General features: G+C 44.4%; 2 protein-coding genes across 2 annotated transcripts in view; both read left to right on the top strand.

The window, feature by feature from the left end:
• The window catches only part of LOC124059709 (protein NLRC3-like), an 87,482-nt gene that overhangs the window by 3,610 nt on the left and 64,506 nt on the right, over positions 1 to 19,366 (top strand). Inside the window, exons 5-6 of the mRNA XM_046389963.1 lie at positions 18,926 to 19,004; positions 19,088 to 19,316. Of these exons, the coding sequence (XP_046245919.1) occupies positions 18,926 to 19,004; positions 19,088 to 19,316 (308 nt within the window). The remainder of the gene's footprint in view (positions 1 to 18,925; positions 19,005 to 19,087; positions 19,317 to 19,366) is intronic.
• LOC124059707 (protein NLRC3-like) overlaps positions 17,171 to 19,366 on the top strand; it is a 29,025-nt gene continuing 26,829 nt past the window's right edge. Inside the window, exon 1 of the mRNA XM_046389960.1 lies at positions 17,171 to 17,256. The gene's annotated coding sequence lies outside the window, so the exon portion shown is untranslated. The remainder of the gene's footprint in view (positions 17,257 to 19,366) is intronic.

The raw sequence follows: 19,366 nt of genomic DNA, 5'->3' as shown, positions 1-19,366 counted from the left end.
CCAGCATCTTGAGGAGAACGTTGTCGCTTTTGTGAAGAACGAGATGAAGAAGTTCCAGAAGGTTCTGAGTCCAGATTACCCAGAAAGCTTAGAGAGGCAGAGTGAGGATGAGGAGATGTTAGATGGTGAGGATGAAGAGCAGAGGAGCAGCAGCAGAGACGCATTTCTGAAGATCACACTGCACTTCCTGAGGAGAATGAAGCAGGAGGAGCTGGCTGACCGTCTGCACAGCAGTAAGAGGATTTTCCACACTCCACTTTTCTCACATTAACACCAACATCCACTCACTGATTTGTTGTGTTTTCATTCAGGAACTGTTGCTGCAGTTTGTCGACGTCAGCTCCAATCTGAGCTGAAGAAGAAGTATGAGTGTGTGTTTGAGGGGATTGCTAAAGCAGGAAACCCGACCCTCCTGAATCAGATCTACACAGAGCTCTACATCACAGAGGGAGGGACTGCAGAGGTCAATGAAGAACATGAGGTCAGACAGATTGAAACAGCATCCAGGAAAACCACAAGACCAGAAACAACAATCAGACAAGAAGACATCTTTAAAGCCTCACCTGGAAGAGATGGACCAATCAGAACAGTGATGACAAAGGGAGTGGCTGGCATTGGGAAAACAGTCTTAACACAGAAGTTCACTCTGGACTGGGCTGAAGACAAAGCCAACCAGGACGTCCACTTCACATTTCCATTCACTTTCAGAGAGCTGAATGTGCTGAGAGAGAAAAAGTTCAGCTTGGTGGAACTTGTTCATGACTTCTTCACTGAAACCAAAGAAGCAGGAATCTGCAGGTTTGAAGAGTTCCAGGTTGTGTTCATCTTTGACGGTCTGGATGAGTGTCGACTTCCTCTGGACTTCCACAACAATGAGATCCTGACTGATGTCACACAGTCCACCTCAGTGGATGTGCTGCTGACAAACCTCATCAGGGGGAATCTGCTTCCCTCTGCTCGCCTCTGGATAACCACACGACCTGCAGCAGCCAATCAGATCCCTCCTGAGTGTGTTGACATGGTGACAGAAGTCAGAGGGTTCACTGACCCACAGAAGGAGGAGTACTTCAGGAAGAGATCCAGAGATGAGGAGCAGGCCAGCAGAATCATCTCCCACATCAAGACATCACGAAGCCTCCACATCATGTGCCACATCCCAGTCTTCTGCTGGATCACTGCTACAGTTCTGGAGGATGTGTTGAAGACCAGAGAGGGAGGAGAGCTGCCCAAGACCCTGACTGAGATGTACATCCACTTCCTGGTGGTTCAGTCCAAAGTGAAGAACATCAAGTATGATGGAGGAGATGGGACAGATCCACAGTGGAGTCCAGACAGCAGGAAGATGATTGAGTCTCTGGGAAAACTGGCTTTTGAGCAGCTGCAGAAAGGAAACCTGATCTTCTATGAATCAGACCTGACAGACTGTGGCATCGATATCAGAGCAGCCTCAGTGTACTCAGGAGTGTTCACCCAGATCTTTAAAGAGGAGAGAGGACTGTACCAGGACAAGGTGTTCTGCTTCATCCATCTGAGCGTTCAGGAGTTTCTGGCTGCTCTTCATGTCCACCAGACATTCAACAAATCTGGTGTCAACCTGCTGGCTGAAGAGTCATCAACATTCAAGTGGTTTAAACGGTTCAGAAATGAGTCAAAACAAACTCATCTGTACCAGAGTGCTGTGGATGAGGCTTTGAAGAGTCCAAATGGACACCTGGACTTGTTCCTCCGCTTCCTCCTGGGTCTTTCACTTCAGACCAATCAGACTCTCCTACGAGGTCTGATGAAACAAACAGGAAGTGTCTCACAGACCAAACAGAAAACAGTCAGGTACATCAAGAAGAAGCTCAGTGAGAATCTGTCTCCAGAGAGGAGCATCAATCTGTTCCACTGTCTGAATGAACTGAATGATGGTTCTCTGGTGGAGGAGATCCAACAGTCCCTGAGGTCAGGAAGTCTCTCCACAGATGAACTGTCTCCTGCTCAGTGGTCAGCTCTGGTCTTCATCTTACTGTCATCAGAAGAAGATCTGGACGTGTTTGACCTGAAGAAATACTCTGCTTCAGAGGAGGCTCTTCTGAGGCTGCTGCCAGTGGTCAAAGCCTCCAACAAAGCTCTGTAAGTGAACACAGAACTGCAGATTCTGACTGGATCACATGTGACGGGTTGTTCTCAAATAATATGTGTTTTGGTCAAATAAGAGTCGACAAATGTAGTTGATAGGTTGATCAGTTGAAAAACCTGCAAACTGTTAGAATCACATCAAAGATCAGGACCCAAAGTGCAGACCCTGACACCAGAGTTGAGGTGAACAAAAGGAACTTTAATGAACTTTAATGAAACAGAAGCAGGCAAACAAAAGACGACTGTGAGTCCTGGTAAAAATGGTCCAAACAAAGAAGATCCAGAAACCATAAGAAACACTGAGACCACCGGAAAACAGAGAACGTAGGGTTTGCCAGGGAACTCAGAGAAACACAGCAAATCCACAACAAACACAAGGACAGCACAGGTGTATATAGGTGATGTAACGAGACACAGGTGAAACTAATCAGGGAGGAGCAAACTGTCAAAAAAGGAGGGAAAACAGACAAAGACAGGAAATGACAAGCTAAACAAGACACAAGAGGAGACAAACTAGAAAATAAAAGTGAAAACTAACTAACTGAAACTTCAACGTCACATAAACTGTTTCTTCACTTTCGCTGACCCTCCACAGGAGTGAGATGAATTAACTTGTGAAGGGTGACCCATAATTGTTATATACTTTTATATTTTTGTTGTCAATTTATTACTCAAATAACTTCCAGTGTGAGTCATATCAAATATACAATGAAATGTTTTCTTATATGTCCTGTATGTTTTGTTTAGGCTGAGTGGCTGTAATCTGTCAGAGAGAAGCTGTGAAGCTCTGTCCTCAGTTCTCAGCTCCCAGTCCTCTAGTCTGAGAGAGCTGGACCTGAGTAACAACCACCTGCAGGATTCAGGAGTGGAGCTGCTGTCTGCTGGACTGAAGAGTCCAAACTGTCAGCTGGAGACTCTCAGGTCAGGATTCATTAATTTGTGATGGATGAACCATCACTGTTTTCTGATTTTGTCATCACTGCTCTCCAGTAATTTAATGATCGTTTATTTCAGGTAAATATAGATCTAAATCACATGAGAAGAGGAGAAGGGGTCTTTTTCAAACAGTTAACACACCAACACAATGTGTGGAAGAGGAGCTCCATGTTAGGGGGGCAGCCGTGGCCTAGAGGTTGGAGAAGCTGTGATCGGAGGGTCACTGGTTCAATTCCCCCACCCGACGGGCAGGAAGAATTTGGGTGTGGTGGAGTGATTAATGCAAAAAATGCCCCCCCCATTAGCCGGCTGATGTGCCTTTGAGCAAGGCATTTAACCCCCCAATATGCTCCCCAGGCGCTTGATGCTGCCCACTGCTCCTGTGTGTGTTTCACTGCATGTAATTTGCCAGGTGTTACATGTGTGTGTTCAACTAAGGATGGGTCAAATGTAGAAGACGAATTCAGTGTGTGTATGTAAAAATATATATACTCTCAATAAAGCTGATTCTTCTTCTTCTTCATAGAAATGTTTTCTTGTCCTGCATGTTTTGTTTAGGCTGAGTGGCTGTAATCTGTCAGGTAGAAGCTGTGAAGCTCTGTCCTCAGTTCTCAGCTCCCAGTCCTCTAGTCTGAGAGAGCTGGACCTGAGTAACAACAACCTGCAGGATTCAGGAGTGGAGCTGCTGGCTGCTGGACTGAAGAGTCCAAACTGTCAGCTGGAGACTCTCAGGTCAGGATTAACTAATTTGTGAAGGATGAACCATCATTGTTTTCAAGTTGTGTCATCGCTGTTCTCCAGGAATTTTTTTTTTGGCCATTTTTTCAGATAAATATAGATCTAAATCACATAAAAATGTTTTCTTGTCCTGTATGTTTTGTGTAGGCTGAGTGGCTGTAATCTGCCAGGGAGAAGCTGTGAAGCTCTGTCCTCAGTTCTCAGCTCCCAGTCCTCTAGTCTGAGAGAGCTGGACCTGAGTAACAACCACCTGCAGGATTCAGGAGTGAAGCTGCTGTCTGCTGGACTGAAGAGTCCAAACTGTCAGCTGGAGACTCTCAGGTCAGGATTCAGGTTCTGTTTCAGAGATCGGCTTTTACATCCAGACTGACATAAAAGCTGAAGTGGATTTAAAAACAGATGACCAACATTTGTAGTATTTAACAATGTAGATTATACCAAAAACACTGTTAAAAATTTTGTCCAAGAGATCGATCTTGAACGTCCACAATCTAATTCTCAGGCTAATCCAGTGCTTCTCAATTATTTTCTGTTGCGCCCCCCTAGCAAGAAGAAAACAATTCGTGCCCCCCCCCAACCTCCGCCGCGACTATAAATAATAGTAATAATAATATGTAATAATATTTAATAATATGGTTTACTGAAGTAGCATTCACAAAGCGGGATGATTGTTGGCAATATTCGGCACGTTTTGGCTGAAAAAACTCCAGCGGCTTATCAGCATGATTGGGATGTAATTTATTTGGCTTCATGCTGTCCGCTGCCAGCATGTTTAGACACAGTAAACACACCGGTCTTTCGTCTCCCACTGTAGTCACAGTGAAGCCAAGCGCTACATATGCTTCGTCATATTTCCTCGTCTTAGCTTTCGGGTGTTTACTTTTTGTGTGTGTGATCCCTGGGGTTGAAATTGGGATTTGAGACAGACTCTGCAATGTCGTATTGCTGCCCTCTGGTGTTTGATTTCACTGCTGTTTTGACAGTTACTCATTACCTCATTAGGGGCAGCCAGTGAGATATGATATATTTTATGTTGTATATAACAGAAACCGTATCAGAGATTGTCTTTATCACTAACTCTCCTCCAGGCTGAGTGGCTGTAATCTGTCAGAGAGAAGCTGTGAAGCTCTGTCCTCAGTTCTCAGCTCCCAGTCCTCTAGTCTGAGAGAGCTGGACCTGAGAAACAACAACCTGCAGGATTCAGGAGTGAAGCTGCTCTCTACTGGAATGAAGAGTCCAAACTGTCAACTGGAGACTCTCAGGTCAGGATTAATTAATTTGTGCAGGATGAACCATAATTGTTTTCTGATTTTGTCATCACTGTTCTCCAGTCATTTAATGATCGTTTTTTTCAGATAAATATAGATCTAAATCACAGAAATGTTTCCTTATATGTCCTGTATGTTTTGTGTAGGCTGAGTGGCTGTAATCTGTCAGAGAGAAGCTGTGAAGCTCTGTCCTCAGTTCTCAGCTCCCAGTCCTCTAGTCTGAGAGAGCTGGACCTGAGGAACAACCACCTGCAGGATTCAGGAGTGAAGCTGCTGTCTGCTGGATTGAAGAGTCCAAACTGTCAGCTGGAGACTCTCAGGTCAGGATTAATTAATTTGCGCAGGATGAACCATAATTGTTTTCTGATTTTGTCATCACTGTTCTCCAGTAATTTAATGATCTTTTTTTCAGATAAATATAGATCGAAATCAGACAGAAATGTTTTCTTATATGTCCTGTATGTTTTGTTTAGGCTGAGTGGCTGTAATCTGTCAGAGAGAAGCTGTGAAGCTCTGTCCTCAGTTCTCAGCTCCCAGTCCTCTAGTCTGAGAGAGCTGGACCTGAGTAACAACGACCTGCAGGATTCAGGAGTGAAGCTGCTGTCTGCTGGACTGAAGAGTCCAAACTGTCAGCTGGAGACTCTCAGGTCAGGATTCAGCTTCTGTTTAACAGATGTCCATGTTAGTTTTGTTGGACATACACATGCTGATGTCACTGATGAGAGCCATCAATCTGTGTGTGTGTGTGTGTCTCCAGGTTGTCAGGCTGTATGATCACACAGGAAGGCTGTACTTCTTTGGCCTCAGCTCTCAGATCCAACCCCTCCCATCTGAGAGAGCTGGACCTGAGCTACAATCATCCAGGAGACTCAGGAGTGGAGCTGCTGTCTGCTGGACTGGAGGATCCACACTGGAGACTGGACACTCTCAGGTATGAACAGACAACAAGAGCTCACACACAGTTTGTCTGTCACAGTGACAAGCTGAGGACTGTTGGTTCACAGTGTGGACCAGCAGCACTGCTGATAACAGTGAAGACAGTAACTGATGTGCTGAGAGTCCCTGTCCCCACTGAGACTGACCTCCTAACTAATATCACACCAGGATCTGCTGTCCATCATTTACTGACCACCACACACACTCTGTGACAAATACAGTCAAAAAGGATTTACGAATGAAATAATATAAAGTGCTGATGAACCATCATGCAGAATCCTCAAGAGGTTCAAAGTTCAGTCTTGACAATCCGTGTACCTTCGTTTCAGCTGATTTCCTGTTGTGAAACAAAAATTGCAAAATGAAAAAGATTTATTTTGTTTGTATAAAATCTCTTCTTTCCATCACTGGTGACATAAAACAAAGCAGATAATCAGAGTTCAGTCAGGTTCTGCAACAAGGACTCTGACTGCATCCCAGCAGCTGGAGGCTGTTGATCTAAATACACAACAGTGAACATGAATATCAGGAAGTGGATCTGCTCTCCTCCAGTAGTTCATTGAAGACCTGATGTGAGTTATGAAGGAGATGATGCACAGGCAGACATGGAGCTCACACAGTGTTGCCTGTGCTGCTCTTTGGGCCACACAAATGGATGGAGAGGCCACGAAGCAGAAGCTGACCATCTCTAAGGTTCTTCCAGCACATCAAAAGGCTCTGAAGGTTCTGCCTGATGTCCTCACAGTCAAATCTGTCCTTCAGTGTCTTCACTGCTGTGTCTCAGCATTTCTTTTCCACTGGAAAGATGACTAAAGGCGAGCGCAGACCAGCTGGAGACTGACGGCGCTCAGTGGCTTTGGTGTTTCAGTGTGGACTCTGGAAGCTCCTGACAGGCCAGATCAAACTTTCTTCAATTGCTGATCAATCAGGAAACGAATCAAACGTGAGCTCAAACTGAAGGTCAAAGAACAATCGATCTATCAGAAAAACACATATTTAGCAGGTTTGTGTGCATCATGAATCACACAGTTTGGGAGCTTCATCACATGTGAGTCACAGTCAGAAAAGTGGATGTCAGCTGGTTTCTTCTTCTCTTGTTGTTTTCTTCTGAATGTTTGATGTCAAGTTGAACTGAGTCTGTGTATGAAATGTGTTTTCTAAATGCAGCTGTTTTGTCTTCATGGTGGATCTGAGTGAAGGTTGATGAAGATCATTGATGAGGAAGCTTCTGAAGGTTCATTCTGACTTTGTTTCTTCCTCCAGGGTGGAACATGGTGGACAGCAGAGGCTGAAACCTGGTGTGAGGAAGTGTAAGTGTGTGTTGACTTTGATTGATGAAAACAAGGCAGCACATGTTAAAGTAGTTTCAGTCTAAAGCTTGTGTATCTGCATTCAGCTCTCAGTTTGATAGAAGATCCAACAAGATGAGTCACTGTGAAGTTTTGATCTAATGAACAGTCAGTCTGTTAATGAAGCAACAAATGAAGCCATCAGGTGTGTTAGATGATAAACTGCTGCTGTATTGTGTCTTGTTCTCTCCATCAGATGCCTGTGAACTCACAGTGGACACAAACACAGTAAACACAAACCTCAAACTGTCTGACAACAACAGGAAGGTGACATTTGTGATGAAGAAGCAGCCTCATCCTGATCATCCAGAGAGGTTTGACTGCTGGCATCAGCTGCTGTGTAGAACTGGACTGACAGGTCGCTGCTACTGGGAGGTCGAGTGGAGAGGAGCAGTTGATATATCAGTGACTTACAGAGGAATCAGAAGGAAAGGAAACACTGCTGACTGTGTGTTTGGATGGAATAATCAGTCCTGGAGTCTGAGCTGCTCTGATGTTGGTTTCTCTGTCTGGCACAATAATATAAGAACACACCTGCACTCCTCCTCCTCCTCCTCCTCCTCCTCCTTCTCTGTCTCTCACAGAGTTGCAGTGTATGTGGACTGTCCTGCTGGCACTCTGTCCTTCTACAGAGTCTCCTCTGACACACTGATCCACCTCCACACCTTCAACACCACATTCACTGAACCTCTTTATGCTGGATTTGGGTTTTGGCCATCTGGATCCTCAGTGTCTCTGTGTTCAGTGTAGGAGGGAGAGTCTCCTCCTGTTAGAGAAACACACACACACACAGTTTGAAATAACCTGAAATCCTTTTAAATGTGTTTTCATTCAGGTTTTGTAACAAAGATTTTAGTTTGATGTTTTCTGTACTTTACAATCTGAATTGATTTCTCACATAAATCAGCGTGTTTATCCAATAAAATCAGGTTCCAGACTCTCACATCATCTAAAGATTTTTTCCTGATCACTTTGATATTAATGTTGATGTTATTGGTGTGTAATTGATCCTGGGAAGGTTGAAAGCTGTCAGAAATCCTTCAGAGTCATTTCCACAGTAAATCTGTGTATATGAATGGATGGAGGTGAGTGTCAGTGTTCCAGGGATATAAGAAACATGTTGATGAGACATTCTGACACTTCTGTCAAAAATCAACTCATATTGTAAAACATCAAAATGTTCATTTTCATGCATTTTGTCTTTCTTCTTCACTTCTGCTGTTTCTCTTAAATTTGGGCTGAATGAGACGTTTTTAGCACTACACTTCCCATCATTCTTTGGGTGATGTAACAGGAAGTGTAGTGTTGCAGTGGAGTCAGTCGCTGTGTGTCTGTAGTTGCTCCACTTCCCCTCAGGCCCTGGTACTACAGAACAGCATCCGTCACACAGAGGCCACTTGGAGAGCAGAGGGAAAGTGGAGGAGCAGGGAGTCCAATCCAATGAACTGGTCCTTGTCCACTCTGAGCCAGCAGATGGACCAGCAGTTGTCTCCTCGGAGCTTCAGCTGACTGCTGGCACTTTGGATGATGTTTTAATTGTTGTGCTGCTTTGCTGCCAGGTCAGTTTGCACTGCTGGTACTGCAGATAATAAAAACACAAATGAAGACTGAGACATGACGGAACATGAAGATTATTTAATTGTTCTTCTCTACTTGTCGCAGCTGTTGGTTGAATGTATGCCTGATGTAATGTCTCCCCCTGCTGGTGTCAGCCTGTCAGCACAGGTGATGGACACAACAAGTGAGACACCTGGCAGGTCGAAGTCTGGTGGGTTGAAGACTCAAAACTCCACAACCTTACAAAGTGGGAACTTTTGAAAAGCACAGCTGAGAAATAGAATTTAGTCCTCATCCCAGAGGCGCTGTTAGATCCACAGTCTGTGGTCTCAAATGAGCTAACAAATTAGCATATTCAAGCCTTACATACAGAACGTAAACAAACACATAACGAGCGCACCTCATTGGCCGCGTTAACTCAAGAGGAAGCAGGAAGCAGTAGTGGGCGGTACTTTGCTGGGGTCGGCATGTGAGAAATCCCGCCACGCCCCCCGCAAAAAAGGATAAAGAAATAAAACCAATAGAAATAACCAATTAATTATTGGCGCCCCCTGGCGTTGTAATTACGTCCCTCCGAGAGCACTGCTGCAGTTACTGCAACTCTGCAAGAGGGGGGTGGGGTCACTCACCGAGGTCAAACCACTGGAATAAGGAGGAGGGGGAACGGGGATCCTCCTAATTGTTCCACAGTTATGGAATCAAAAAGCACTCAAAGTAAATTTCATTCATAACACCAGGTAGTTGCCTACTGTAGGCCTGTTTCACATTCCATACACTCTTGTTTATCGTCTGTGGGTTGTGTGAAGGCCAATAATACAGCCTTACTGTTCAAAAATGAGACTATCTGTACCCCACCAATGTGTTGGTTTAGTCCTGACCCCTGCTGTCCGTCACGTCAGAGGCCATTGGCATCAGCGTAACCTGTTGATTCCCGAGGCGACTCCGATTCAGGTAATAAACATAATGGACAGAAAAAGGCCAAAGCTATCGGGTGCTTATTTCAGAAAGAAAAGGAAAGAAGAAGAGGAGAAACGGTCCAAAAACAAAGGTATGTAGCTAATGTTCCCTCTGTAGCGTACGACTGTAATTACGTTATGAAAAGGGGCTAACGTTAATTGTTTAGCGGTCATTAGCTTGTTTGCTGTTATGTGCGCTGGTTATAGTTAACCTGGGGTCCGTTTCATGAAGCAGGTTCAACAAACTCTGAGTATGTATGTTAACTCTGAGTTGACAAACCCTGAGATGAAAAACTCAGAGTTTCCTGTTTCAACAAAGCGGATTCGCATTAGTTTTGTCGACTCTGAGTATGTTGACTCAAGCTCGTGCACCGCGACTATAAAAAAAGCCCTCATCAATGGAGCCCCGATTCACTGATTCACCACGGAGGCCAGAGGGCAAAGAAAGCGCTCAGCATATTTTTCACCGCTGGAGCTGGAAATTTTGATGGAGGCGTACGGTGAATATCGGTATATAATCCGGAAAAAAGTAACACCTGCGGCAAAAGGAAAGCGAAAATGCGTGGGGAAAAAATCACTGCTCGAGTCAATGCGTAAGTTTTGTTTAATCACTCATAAAATATTGCATGTAAAATATGGTATTGACCCTCTGTTCATGTAGGTGCAACCCAGGGGGTGAAAAACGGGTGAAATAAAAAAATATAATTCAGTCAGGTGAGGCTGAAACATAACATGTCTGGTTGTATCTCACTTTGCTAACATTTGACATGTCAAACTATTTAAATGTATTTAAATGATTTAATACTGTACAACTCTTTCATCTCCGCATGATGTTTTCACACATTCTGTTCTCTGTAATGTTTCATTAATTAATGTGGTGAAGTTAATATTTGACTCCTGCCTGGCCAACAGAAAGAGGGCAGACTCCAGACTCCAGCCTGTTGTATGTCACTCAACACACCAAAACTCATAACCAATAGTGGTGTAAAGTTCACAGAATAAAATGCTTGTCTTCAAAGGATAATGAAGATGAAGACACTGTGTCTGCTGTCACAGAAAGGCCTACAGAGGCGTCATATTAGATCAGCTTTACATGTGACATTCTTGTATGGATTTATATCGACATGGAAGCTGACATTGTTATCCTTTGTTAACAGAGCGTAACTGGACAGCATGAAGAGGGTCCATCAAACTCTGCAGCACCAATGAACACAGTGAGAGTTTCAGTAAACAACACAGTTTAATTCTGTACAATTGCACATGTAGAATAATATATAACAGATAAGGAAATGGTGTACTTGGACCGCCAGATCCAAAAGGCAGATCTGGAAATCGAGATACTTAAATACAACTTAGAGGTGGGTGTGCAGTCACAGGTAAATTTAATTTATTATTGGAACAATATGAAAAACTAACAGAAAAATGTTCTCTTTGTCTCTCTCTGTCTGTAGGATATAAGGAAGACTAAATAAAATCAATGTGTGACAGTGTGGTCGTGCTTTTATTGATTTAACCTGGAAAATGATTATTGCATATGAGATCTCTGATTGCTCTTCCATCCTGGTTTTCTGGGAGGTGGATGGGGTCCTCCTCATGGTCTTCTGTTTGTAGGGCAGGGTGTTGCTCTCCTCTAATAGTCGCAATATTATGGAGGATAACACAAGCCACACTTATGTCACAGGCTCTCTCAGGGGTTACTCTGAGATGACGTAAGCCCTGGAAACAGGCTTTCAGCAGGCCTACAGTCATCTCTACCCTGGCTCTTGTCCTGCAAGTGCTGCTGGGGGCCTGGTTGAGGGTCTGGGTAAGGAGTTATGAGTGTGGGTTAGCAGGGGTAACTCCTGTCACCCAGAAGGAAGCCTTCAATCTCTCCTGCAAGTAAAGTCACATTTATTTAGTACAGATATTTTTCAAAGATCTTTACAGTGACAAACAGCCACCAGTGCAGTGTTTCAGGCCACTTGCCACAGTATATTCTGTTGCTCAGAATAGACTCTTGATATATACAGGAGTCATGCTCAGACCCAGGCCACTTGGCTTCCACATTTGTGATGATGTGAGCTGCATCACAAACGATTTTAACAGTACAGAAAATGAGACAGGTTAGATGAAATCTGTGGGAGGACTTCCTGTTCACATAATATTCATTTTGTGAAGAAGCAGTGATAGGAATGTGAGTGCCATCAATGCAGCCAATCACATTGGGAAATCCTAAAAGACATTCAAATCTTTGCTCCCAGAGGTCTCAGCAACAGAAAAATTATTATTCATTTGAAATGATTTACCCGCAGTCCCATTTGATGGCTCTCACAGGCTTGTGGCCAGGAAAAACAAGACAAACTGAGAGAAACCGTTTCAGAGCGAGGCTCACCTTTCTGACAGCTCTGCAAACATGTGCTTTACTTATGTGCTCTGCATCTCCAGTGTTGTATAAAACACTCCCGTTTGCAGAAACGCGGAGCAACGCAAAGTATCTGCTCGGTGGTGAGTTCACGGCCACGGTGGGTGATGTGAGCGATGAGAGGACGGATGAAGTTGTGAATGTATTGCAGTGACTGTAACGAAAAACGATAAGGCTCATATAAAAAGTCGGGACAGGATGAAAGATTATCCAGACGTGCTCGGAAAATCCTCGCCCGACGCAATCACATTTCTCTGTGAATCAGTATTGCTTCTTCGTCTACGGGCTCCTCCAGAAACACACACTCGATTTTCGTAAACTTAGCAGGTTCGACGGAGACTCGGTGAATAAGGAAACGGTTCAGGCTTATGTTCCGTAAAGGGGAGGAGTCGGAGACAAACTCAGGGTTTCTGGGATAAAACCTGCTCCCAACCAGGTTATGTTCACAGACTAAGTTACCGTGGTAACAGACTCCGAGTATGAGTTACCTCGCTTTATGAAACGGGCTTAACTTACTCCTGAACTTACCCCGATCTCAGGGTTAACTTACCTCGCTTCTTGAAACGCTTAACTCAGGGTTTCGCTGATTTCAGGCTTAACATACTCAGAGTTTCCACATAACCTGCTTCATGAAACGGGCCCCTGAACATTATCTGAGTTAACATACATACATACCAATAACTGTGTCTACACTTAAGCTATCAGCACCTTTGCTGTCATTGCTTTGTGACCATTTGGTTATCGCTGCGTACTGTATTTGGCCTTAAAAAGACGGACGTTGCCCACATTTCGTCCATTATTTTCTGTCTCAGTGTAACGTTAATAGAGTTTGGGCAGTGAAGCATTTCTCCCCGTTGGTTAATCTGGAGGTTAATAGCATGTAATAGGCGTAATAACATTAAGTGAGAGCTAATGTATTTAAGTGTGCCGTTCATGCATGTTTACAGTGATGCACTTTTCCAGCAACGCTGCTAAAATATTTTGGAGCCTCCTGCCCAGGATGAGTCTCCAGCAACAGAGGCCTCATCTGTAGCAGAGGATCAGGAGATCCCATCCACCTCTACGGCTGCTATAGCTTCTATGGCATCTCCTGCCATGTCTCAGGAAGGCCATGAGGAGTTTGCTGCTGCTTCTCCTCAGCAGGAGCCTATAGGTGGATGGTATTTTGCTGTCATGTGTGTGTGTGTGTGTGTGTGTGAAGACAGAAGTAGCAGTGTGTTTTATCTGTGGATTTTACCTGCCTGTACACATTTTTTCCTGTTAGTTGTGATTAATCCAGTTTTGCTATTTCTTAAAACCATGTTTTGTTCCACTGCTGTGTGCTTTGAATAATGTGCCAAATCAAATGTGCTGTTCTACAGAAATGCCTGAACCCCCACAAAGTTCATCTTCCACTGGGGAGGAGCCTCTTTCAACAGACCCTGCAGACTGGCCATCACCTCTGACAGACAGCATCAGGACCGAGTTGGTACGCAGAGGGCCAAGTTAGGTGGCATCAGATTTCTTTTTTCCTAATGGGATTTGTGTATTTTGACTTGTATTTTTATTGTTGTTATTTATATTCAATTATCCTTATTTCTTTGTCGTGCTTTTCTATGCTTGTGATATGAAATGTGTATTTTCTTTCAATTCAATTTAATTCAGCTTTATGTATAAAGCACTTTAAAAACAATATATATCTTGCATATATTTATGGTTGTGCACTTTAAATTGGTTGTTTAATGTTTAGTTTGTTTTGTTGTATTTCTATCATAATAAAGTTTATACATATACAAGAATTTCCCTCCAGGGATTAATAAAGGAATTCTGATTCTGATTCTGATTCTGATATACTTTTCACCTGATGTTCTGTTTGGGTTGGTGGGGGCGTGAGCCAGGCTGGGGGCGGGGGCGGGGGGGGGGCATTCAGGCTAGGACCGCCACTGCATGAACGCCTCGTATTCTGTGTTGTGGTTTAACCTCAGGTGTTTCACGAGGTTTGTGGTGTTGCCACAAACATCACAAACCGCGTCTTGGCTGTTCAGGAGCCGAAATCGCTCCACACATGACATGACATTGTGTCTACACACTGAGACTGACTGGCTGAGCAGCGTGCCGCATTACGCACTTACAGGGCGGAAGAAAAAGTAGTTCCCACCAACCGCGTATCATTTAGACAAGATCTCAGTAGTTTAGTTACTTTCCACTGTGTTCCTGTTAATGATTTACATCACCTCAAATGACTGAAGTATCAAAAGTATCGATATTTTGATTTGAGAATCGATTTAGAGCATGAAGATCCTCAGATAAAGGATTTCAGTATCGATCCGCACATCACCTGACCGCAGTGCTGCCGCCACCTGCCTTCAGGTGAGGCGCAACAGGTAGTTTGTGTTACTTTCACTTCCTCTCAGCTGCTGACGCAGATTATTTAGTGGCTCCGCACTCAAAGGTGAACGTGTGTTTTTCTCTCTGTTGTTCTCTAATGACTCGTGTTATGTGACTGTTTGTGCCTTCCGTTACTTTGACTCGATCCTCAGAGTCCAAAGTGTTTGAATGTGTGGCAGGAGTCGAGTCTGTCGGCCGACACGATCGACCGCTCGGCTCTTGTGCTTTTTAGCAGAAGACGTTTGAAAGAGTGAAAAGCGGCTTCAGCTGTGATGCTAACAGCTGCTAACAGTCAGGAATCAGCGGGAAAGCTTGTTTATTCTCACACTTTGTTTGTTTGTTTGTGATGGAGAAAATACTTAAAAGAAGTCACGTTCATTACCGTAAAGATGAGAGTAGAGACGCACTTCAGTCTGGTCATGAGGTTTAGTCAGTTTGCTGTATGAAAGTTTCATCAGTTTCATCCCGTCTTCACAGCATGAAGGTGAGTTTGACTGCAGTTAAAGTACTGCAGTACCTGTTTTTAAACATATTAGTTTTCCAAAGTACATTTTCCTTTCAAAGTAAAAGCACTGATGTGACTCCGCTGTCGTCGTGTGACGTCACTAACAGTAATGTGTTTATTTGACAAGATTTAAACACATTTCTGACAGGACTTCAGTCAGTAACTTTAACTCGTCTTTTTCACGAGTTAACTATTAGTTTGAATGTACGTGACGATGAAGAATCTTCTTCTTCTTTTTCTTCTTCTGTGCTTGTTGATGCAGTTTGTGTTTGTCACATGAGGTCACAGACTGTTTGTCCCTCCTCATCCAGTAATGAAGCTGATTGTCTTCTTCTTCAGTGTTGCTGCAGTCTGGACTTTGTGGAGCTCCGTCAGTGTCTCCAGCTGCGGTTCAGACTGACTGACAGACCTTCAGTAACACTGCCACCTGCTGCTGACTGGCAGCACTGCAGCTCACACTGGCTCTCTGCTCTCACGTCAGACTGACGTTTCTGGATTTGGATTTGAAGGTATGAGGATGTGACGGCTGTCGGTCGGACGAACACCAGCGGCGTCTGTCGGCGTCTGCGGACGAAGAAACAAAGTGTGTTTGATCTCGTGTGGAGCTGAACAGGTGAGACCCCTGACAGGTAACACGACACACCTTTGATGAAGAAACTGTTTGCTGTCACTCGTTATGTTGGGAGCTACATAACAGACTTGTAGATGAGAGCAGTGATGCATTCTGACAACACTGTTGTTTCCTGTTTGTAGGTCTGAATATTCATGACTGAATTCACTAATGAGTCTATGAGATGTGACTTTTGGTCCAAAATGAGCCTTTTCATGTTGAGTTTATTCACATTTCATCTGCACCAGGAAACAAGTCAGAACTTGAGTTGAGCTGATTTCACGGCTGAGAGATGAGGGACAGTCAGAACTGGTCTGACAGCCTGAACTGGTTTTTATCTTTGATTGAAACTCGATCAGCTGTTTATTCTCTGACGGTACAAAACGACACCCAGCAGTGAATCAAAGAACTCCTGCTGCTTGTTGTCTTTACCAGGAGACAAATTTAGGAAAGTTCACGTTGTGATGTCAGACACTCGAGGAGGCGGGGCTTGTGTTGTGGTCCCTGGGTTTGGTTTGTCAGGTTGGTGTCTCTGATTGGCAGGTGTGTGTCACAAACCTCCTGCTATCAGAAGTGTGAATCTTTTAACTGGTGGACCCCCGTCGTCAACAGCAGCAAAGCGTCCTTTTAGTCCTGATCCACAGACTGAATCGAAAGACTTCCAGAGTGTCTGTGAGGAAGCCCAGAGGTTTCTGATGGGAACCTTTGAACCCTGCAGTCTGGGTTTAACACTCGCCACCGTCTCTGTCAGGAAATGCTAATATGGTTTGTGTTGCTGTGGTGGGACAAGACTATCAGTCCAAGATAAGACAGCAGAGAACTTCAGTCAGGGCTTTCAGCTGGAGTTTCTGCTTCACAAGACAATAAAAATATGATGAACAAAGCAAATATGAAGACTTTCTTATTTCTTTATAGTCATGGAGCCACAGGCACTAAACTCAGGAACTGAACTATAAACCCAAACTTTGTGTTGCACATTCCTGATGATGTTTCCACTGAATCTGAGGGGCTGAGATTACAAGTTGGACAGAAAAGCGATCAAAAATGTGGAGTTTGAGTGGATGTAATGAAGACTTGTAGAGGTGGAAGAGGAGAACAAAAACTCCAGAGAATGGAAGCTCCAAAGTGGAAGCTCTTTTCTGTTTTAGAACAAAGATGTGATGATGTTTCAGTCAGATGAATTCATGTCCTCATGTTGACTCCAGTTCCACCCAGTGATGTTAACTGTGTGAATGATGGAGAAGTTGTTGCAGCTACAAGCTTCATGCTGACCATCACTGAGGTTCAGACTTTTCCACCACAGGAACTGAAGGCGGTTCTGCTTTGGTTTCCACTGTTCTTCCTGCAGCTAAATGTCAGCTCAGCTCAGGATGTGATACTGAATCCAAGTTCATGTACTCTGAGGGGGAACTGAATCCAACAGCCACAACACAGAAAACACAGCAGGACGTCCACCAGCAGGACAGCAGCAGAAATCTTGTAACGTGTGATGGAGACGTTGTTGTCATGAATGTTGGAGCTCTGACAGCATGTTGTTGTGTTTGTGTGAAGGTGTGGGCTCTGCTATGAATCAGTGTGAGGAGACAGAGGAGGGAGTCCCTCCCTCTAAAACCACTCTGTGTGGGGAACATGACAGCCAGACCAAAGCTCAGAGGTGAGATGAGGATCTCTAACTGTCCATGACTCTTCTCCATGTCACAGCTCAGCACTCACATCACTCCACCATCATTATTCACACTCAAAGCTCTGTGTGTGTTGTGTTGAAGCCCCGAGCAGCAGCAGAGACCAGACTGTCCTGAACCTGAACCCAGCTGTGTGTCCATGAAGAGTGACAGGTCCATGGGTCCACCATTACAGTTTAAAAGACGACTTCCTCCAGAGACTCAGTAAGTCAACACAGTCCCAGTTAGCAGGAACTTTCCCATAACTTCCTGTGATCCTGGCTGCTTCAGATTCTTCTTCATTGACTTCATATTTCTTCATATTTACTCAGGAGCTGCATGAGAGCAGGTAGAGACCATCATGGATTTGTTCTGCCCCCCCACATGCTGTCCCTTCACTTTGATTGTTCCTTCTAATCAACTCATCAAGTGAACAAAATAGACGAGGTTGGATTTTATTTTCCAGCAGCTTTTTTCAGTGTCAAAGATTCAGAGCAGTTTGTTGTTCACTCTCACTACAGAGCTGGGCTGAACAATTGAAATCAGCCAATAGCACATCTGGACTGTTGACTCCTTCAGGCTGTTCATTTGAGGTACATGACATCAGGGTCAGTTAGAGTCCACATCAGAAAGCAAAGGGAGGCTTCCAGTGTGTCGTCATCACATTCACACTGAAGTCAAAATGCTGTTTGCTGACGAGCACATTAACTGTCCCCTCAGTCCTGCACAAAGGCTTGCAAATCCTCATGAGACAGAGGAGCGTCCCCTCCTGTCCTGCTGTCCTCCTGCCTTTGTCATGTCTCCCTGGAGAGCTCCTGTTCCCTCCTCTTCCTCTCTCTGACCTTCACTGAGATGCTCACATCTCCAGGAGTCGGCAGAGCTTTGAATGTTTTGTCTCCAGCTTGACCATCAAAGTGAAGGTTTGAGAGGCGCATTAGTTTGTCTGTGTGTTTCTATCAGTGTGGACCAGCAGACAGCAGACTCTCCTGTTCCCAGCTGTGTGTCCATGAAGAGTGACTGGTCCATGTTTCATCTTGATGACTTCAGAGGTGGACACGACTCTGCTGAAGGAAGGTAAGAGTTTAAAGCAGATGAGTTTGATGTTCTGCAGCTTCTCCTTCTATCAAGTCAGTCCACAAAAAGATCTACCAGTTGGTCTCAGCTTTCAGACTCCACTGGCTCCAGATTTGTCATTACAAAGTTACTGTAAGGCAGCTGCTCGGTGGTCTCAGTCTGCTGATTCCAGCAAAGCTTTTTCAAACTCATTTTGTTTCCTGTAGCTTTTTCACTTTTCTGTAAGCAGGAGATTCAGTCCACAGAAACACATCAGTTTTCCAGGAAATTTGGATGAAACTCGTGGTTTGACCAACCAAACACTTTGTCAGCAGGTGACAGTGAGCTGCTTCTTAGATCAACCTGAAGGTGGCCTCATTGGTGCCAGAAAACTGGATCAGCTGATCCTTGAAAAGCAACAAGTGCTAAAATGTGTGTAATCATCATACGTCCTGTTTTCTCCACAGAGTTCAGCAGCAACAGTCAGATGTTCTCGGTGGTCAGTCTGTCCAGCAGAATCCAGCAGACCTGGACTCCATATTCATGGTGTGTAAATGTCCAACAACAACTTTTAGCTCAGCTCCAAATCAAATCAACACAATTTTTATCTTTGTTTTATTCTTTTCCAGCATCTTGAGGAGAACGTTGTGACTTTTGTGAAGAACGAGCTGAAGAAGTTCCAGAAGGTTCTGAGTCCAGATTACCCAGAAAGCTTAGAGAGGCAGAGTGAGGATGAGGAGGTGTTGGATGGTGAGGATGAAGAGCAGAGGAGCAGCAGCAGAGACGCATTCCTGAAGATCACACTGCACTTCCTGAGGAGAATGAAGCAGGAGGAGCTGGCTGACCGTCTGCACAGCAGTAAGAGGATTTTCCACACTCCACTTTTCTCACATTAACACCAACATCCA

Source organism: Scatophagus argus, chromosome 5 (genome assembly GCF_020382885.2).
Source record: "Scatophagus argus isolate fScaArg1 chromosome 5, fScaArg1.pri, whole genome shotgun sequence".
Lineage (NCBI taxonomy): Eukaryota > Metazoa > Chordata > Actinopteri > Scatophagidae > Scatophagus > Scatophagus argus.
This window is presented reverse-complemented; position numbering and strand designations above follow the sequence as displayed.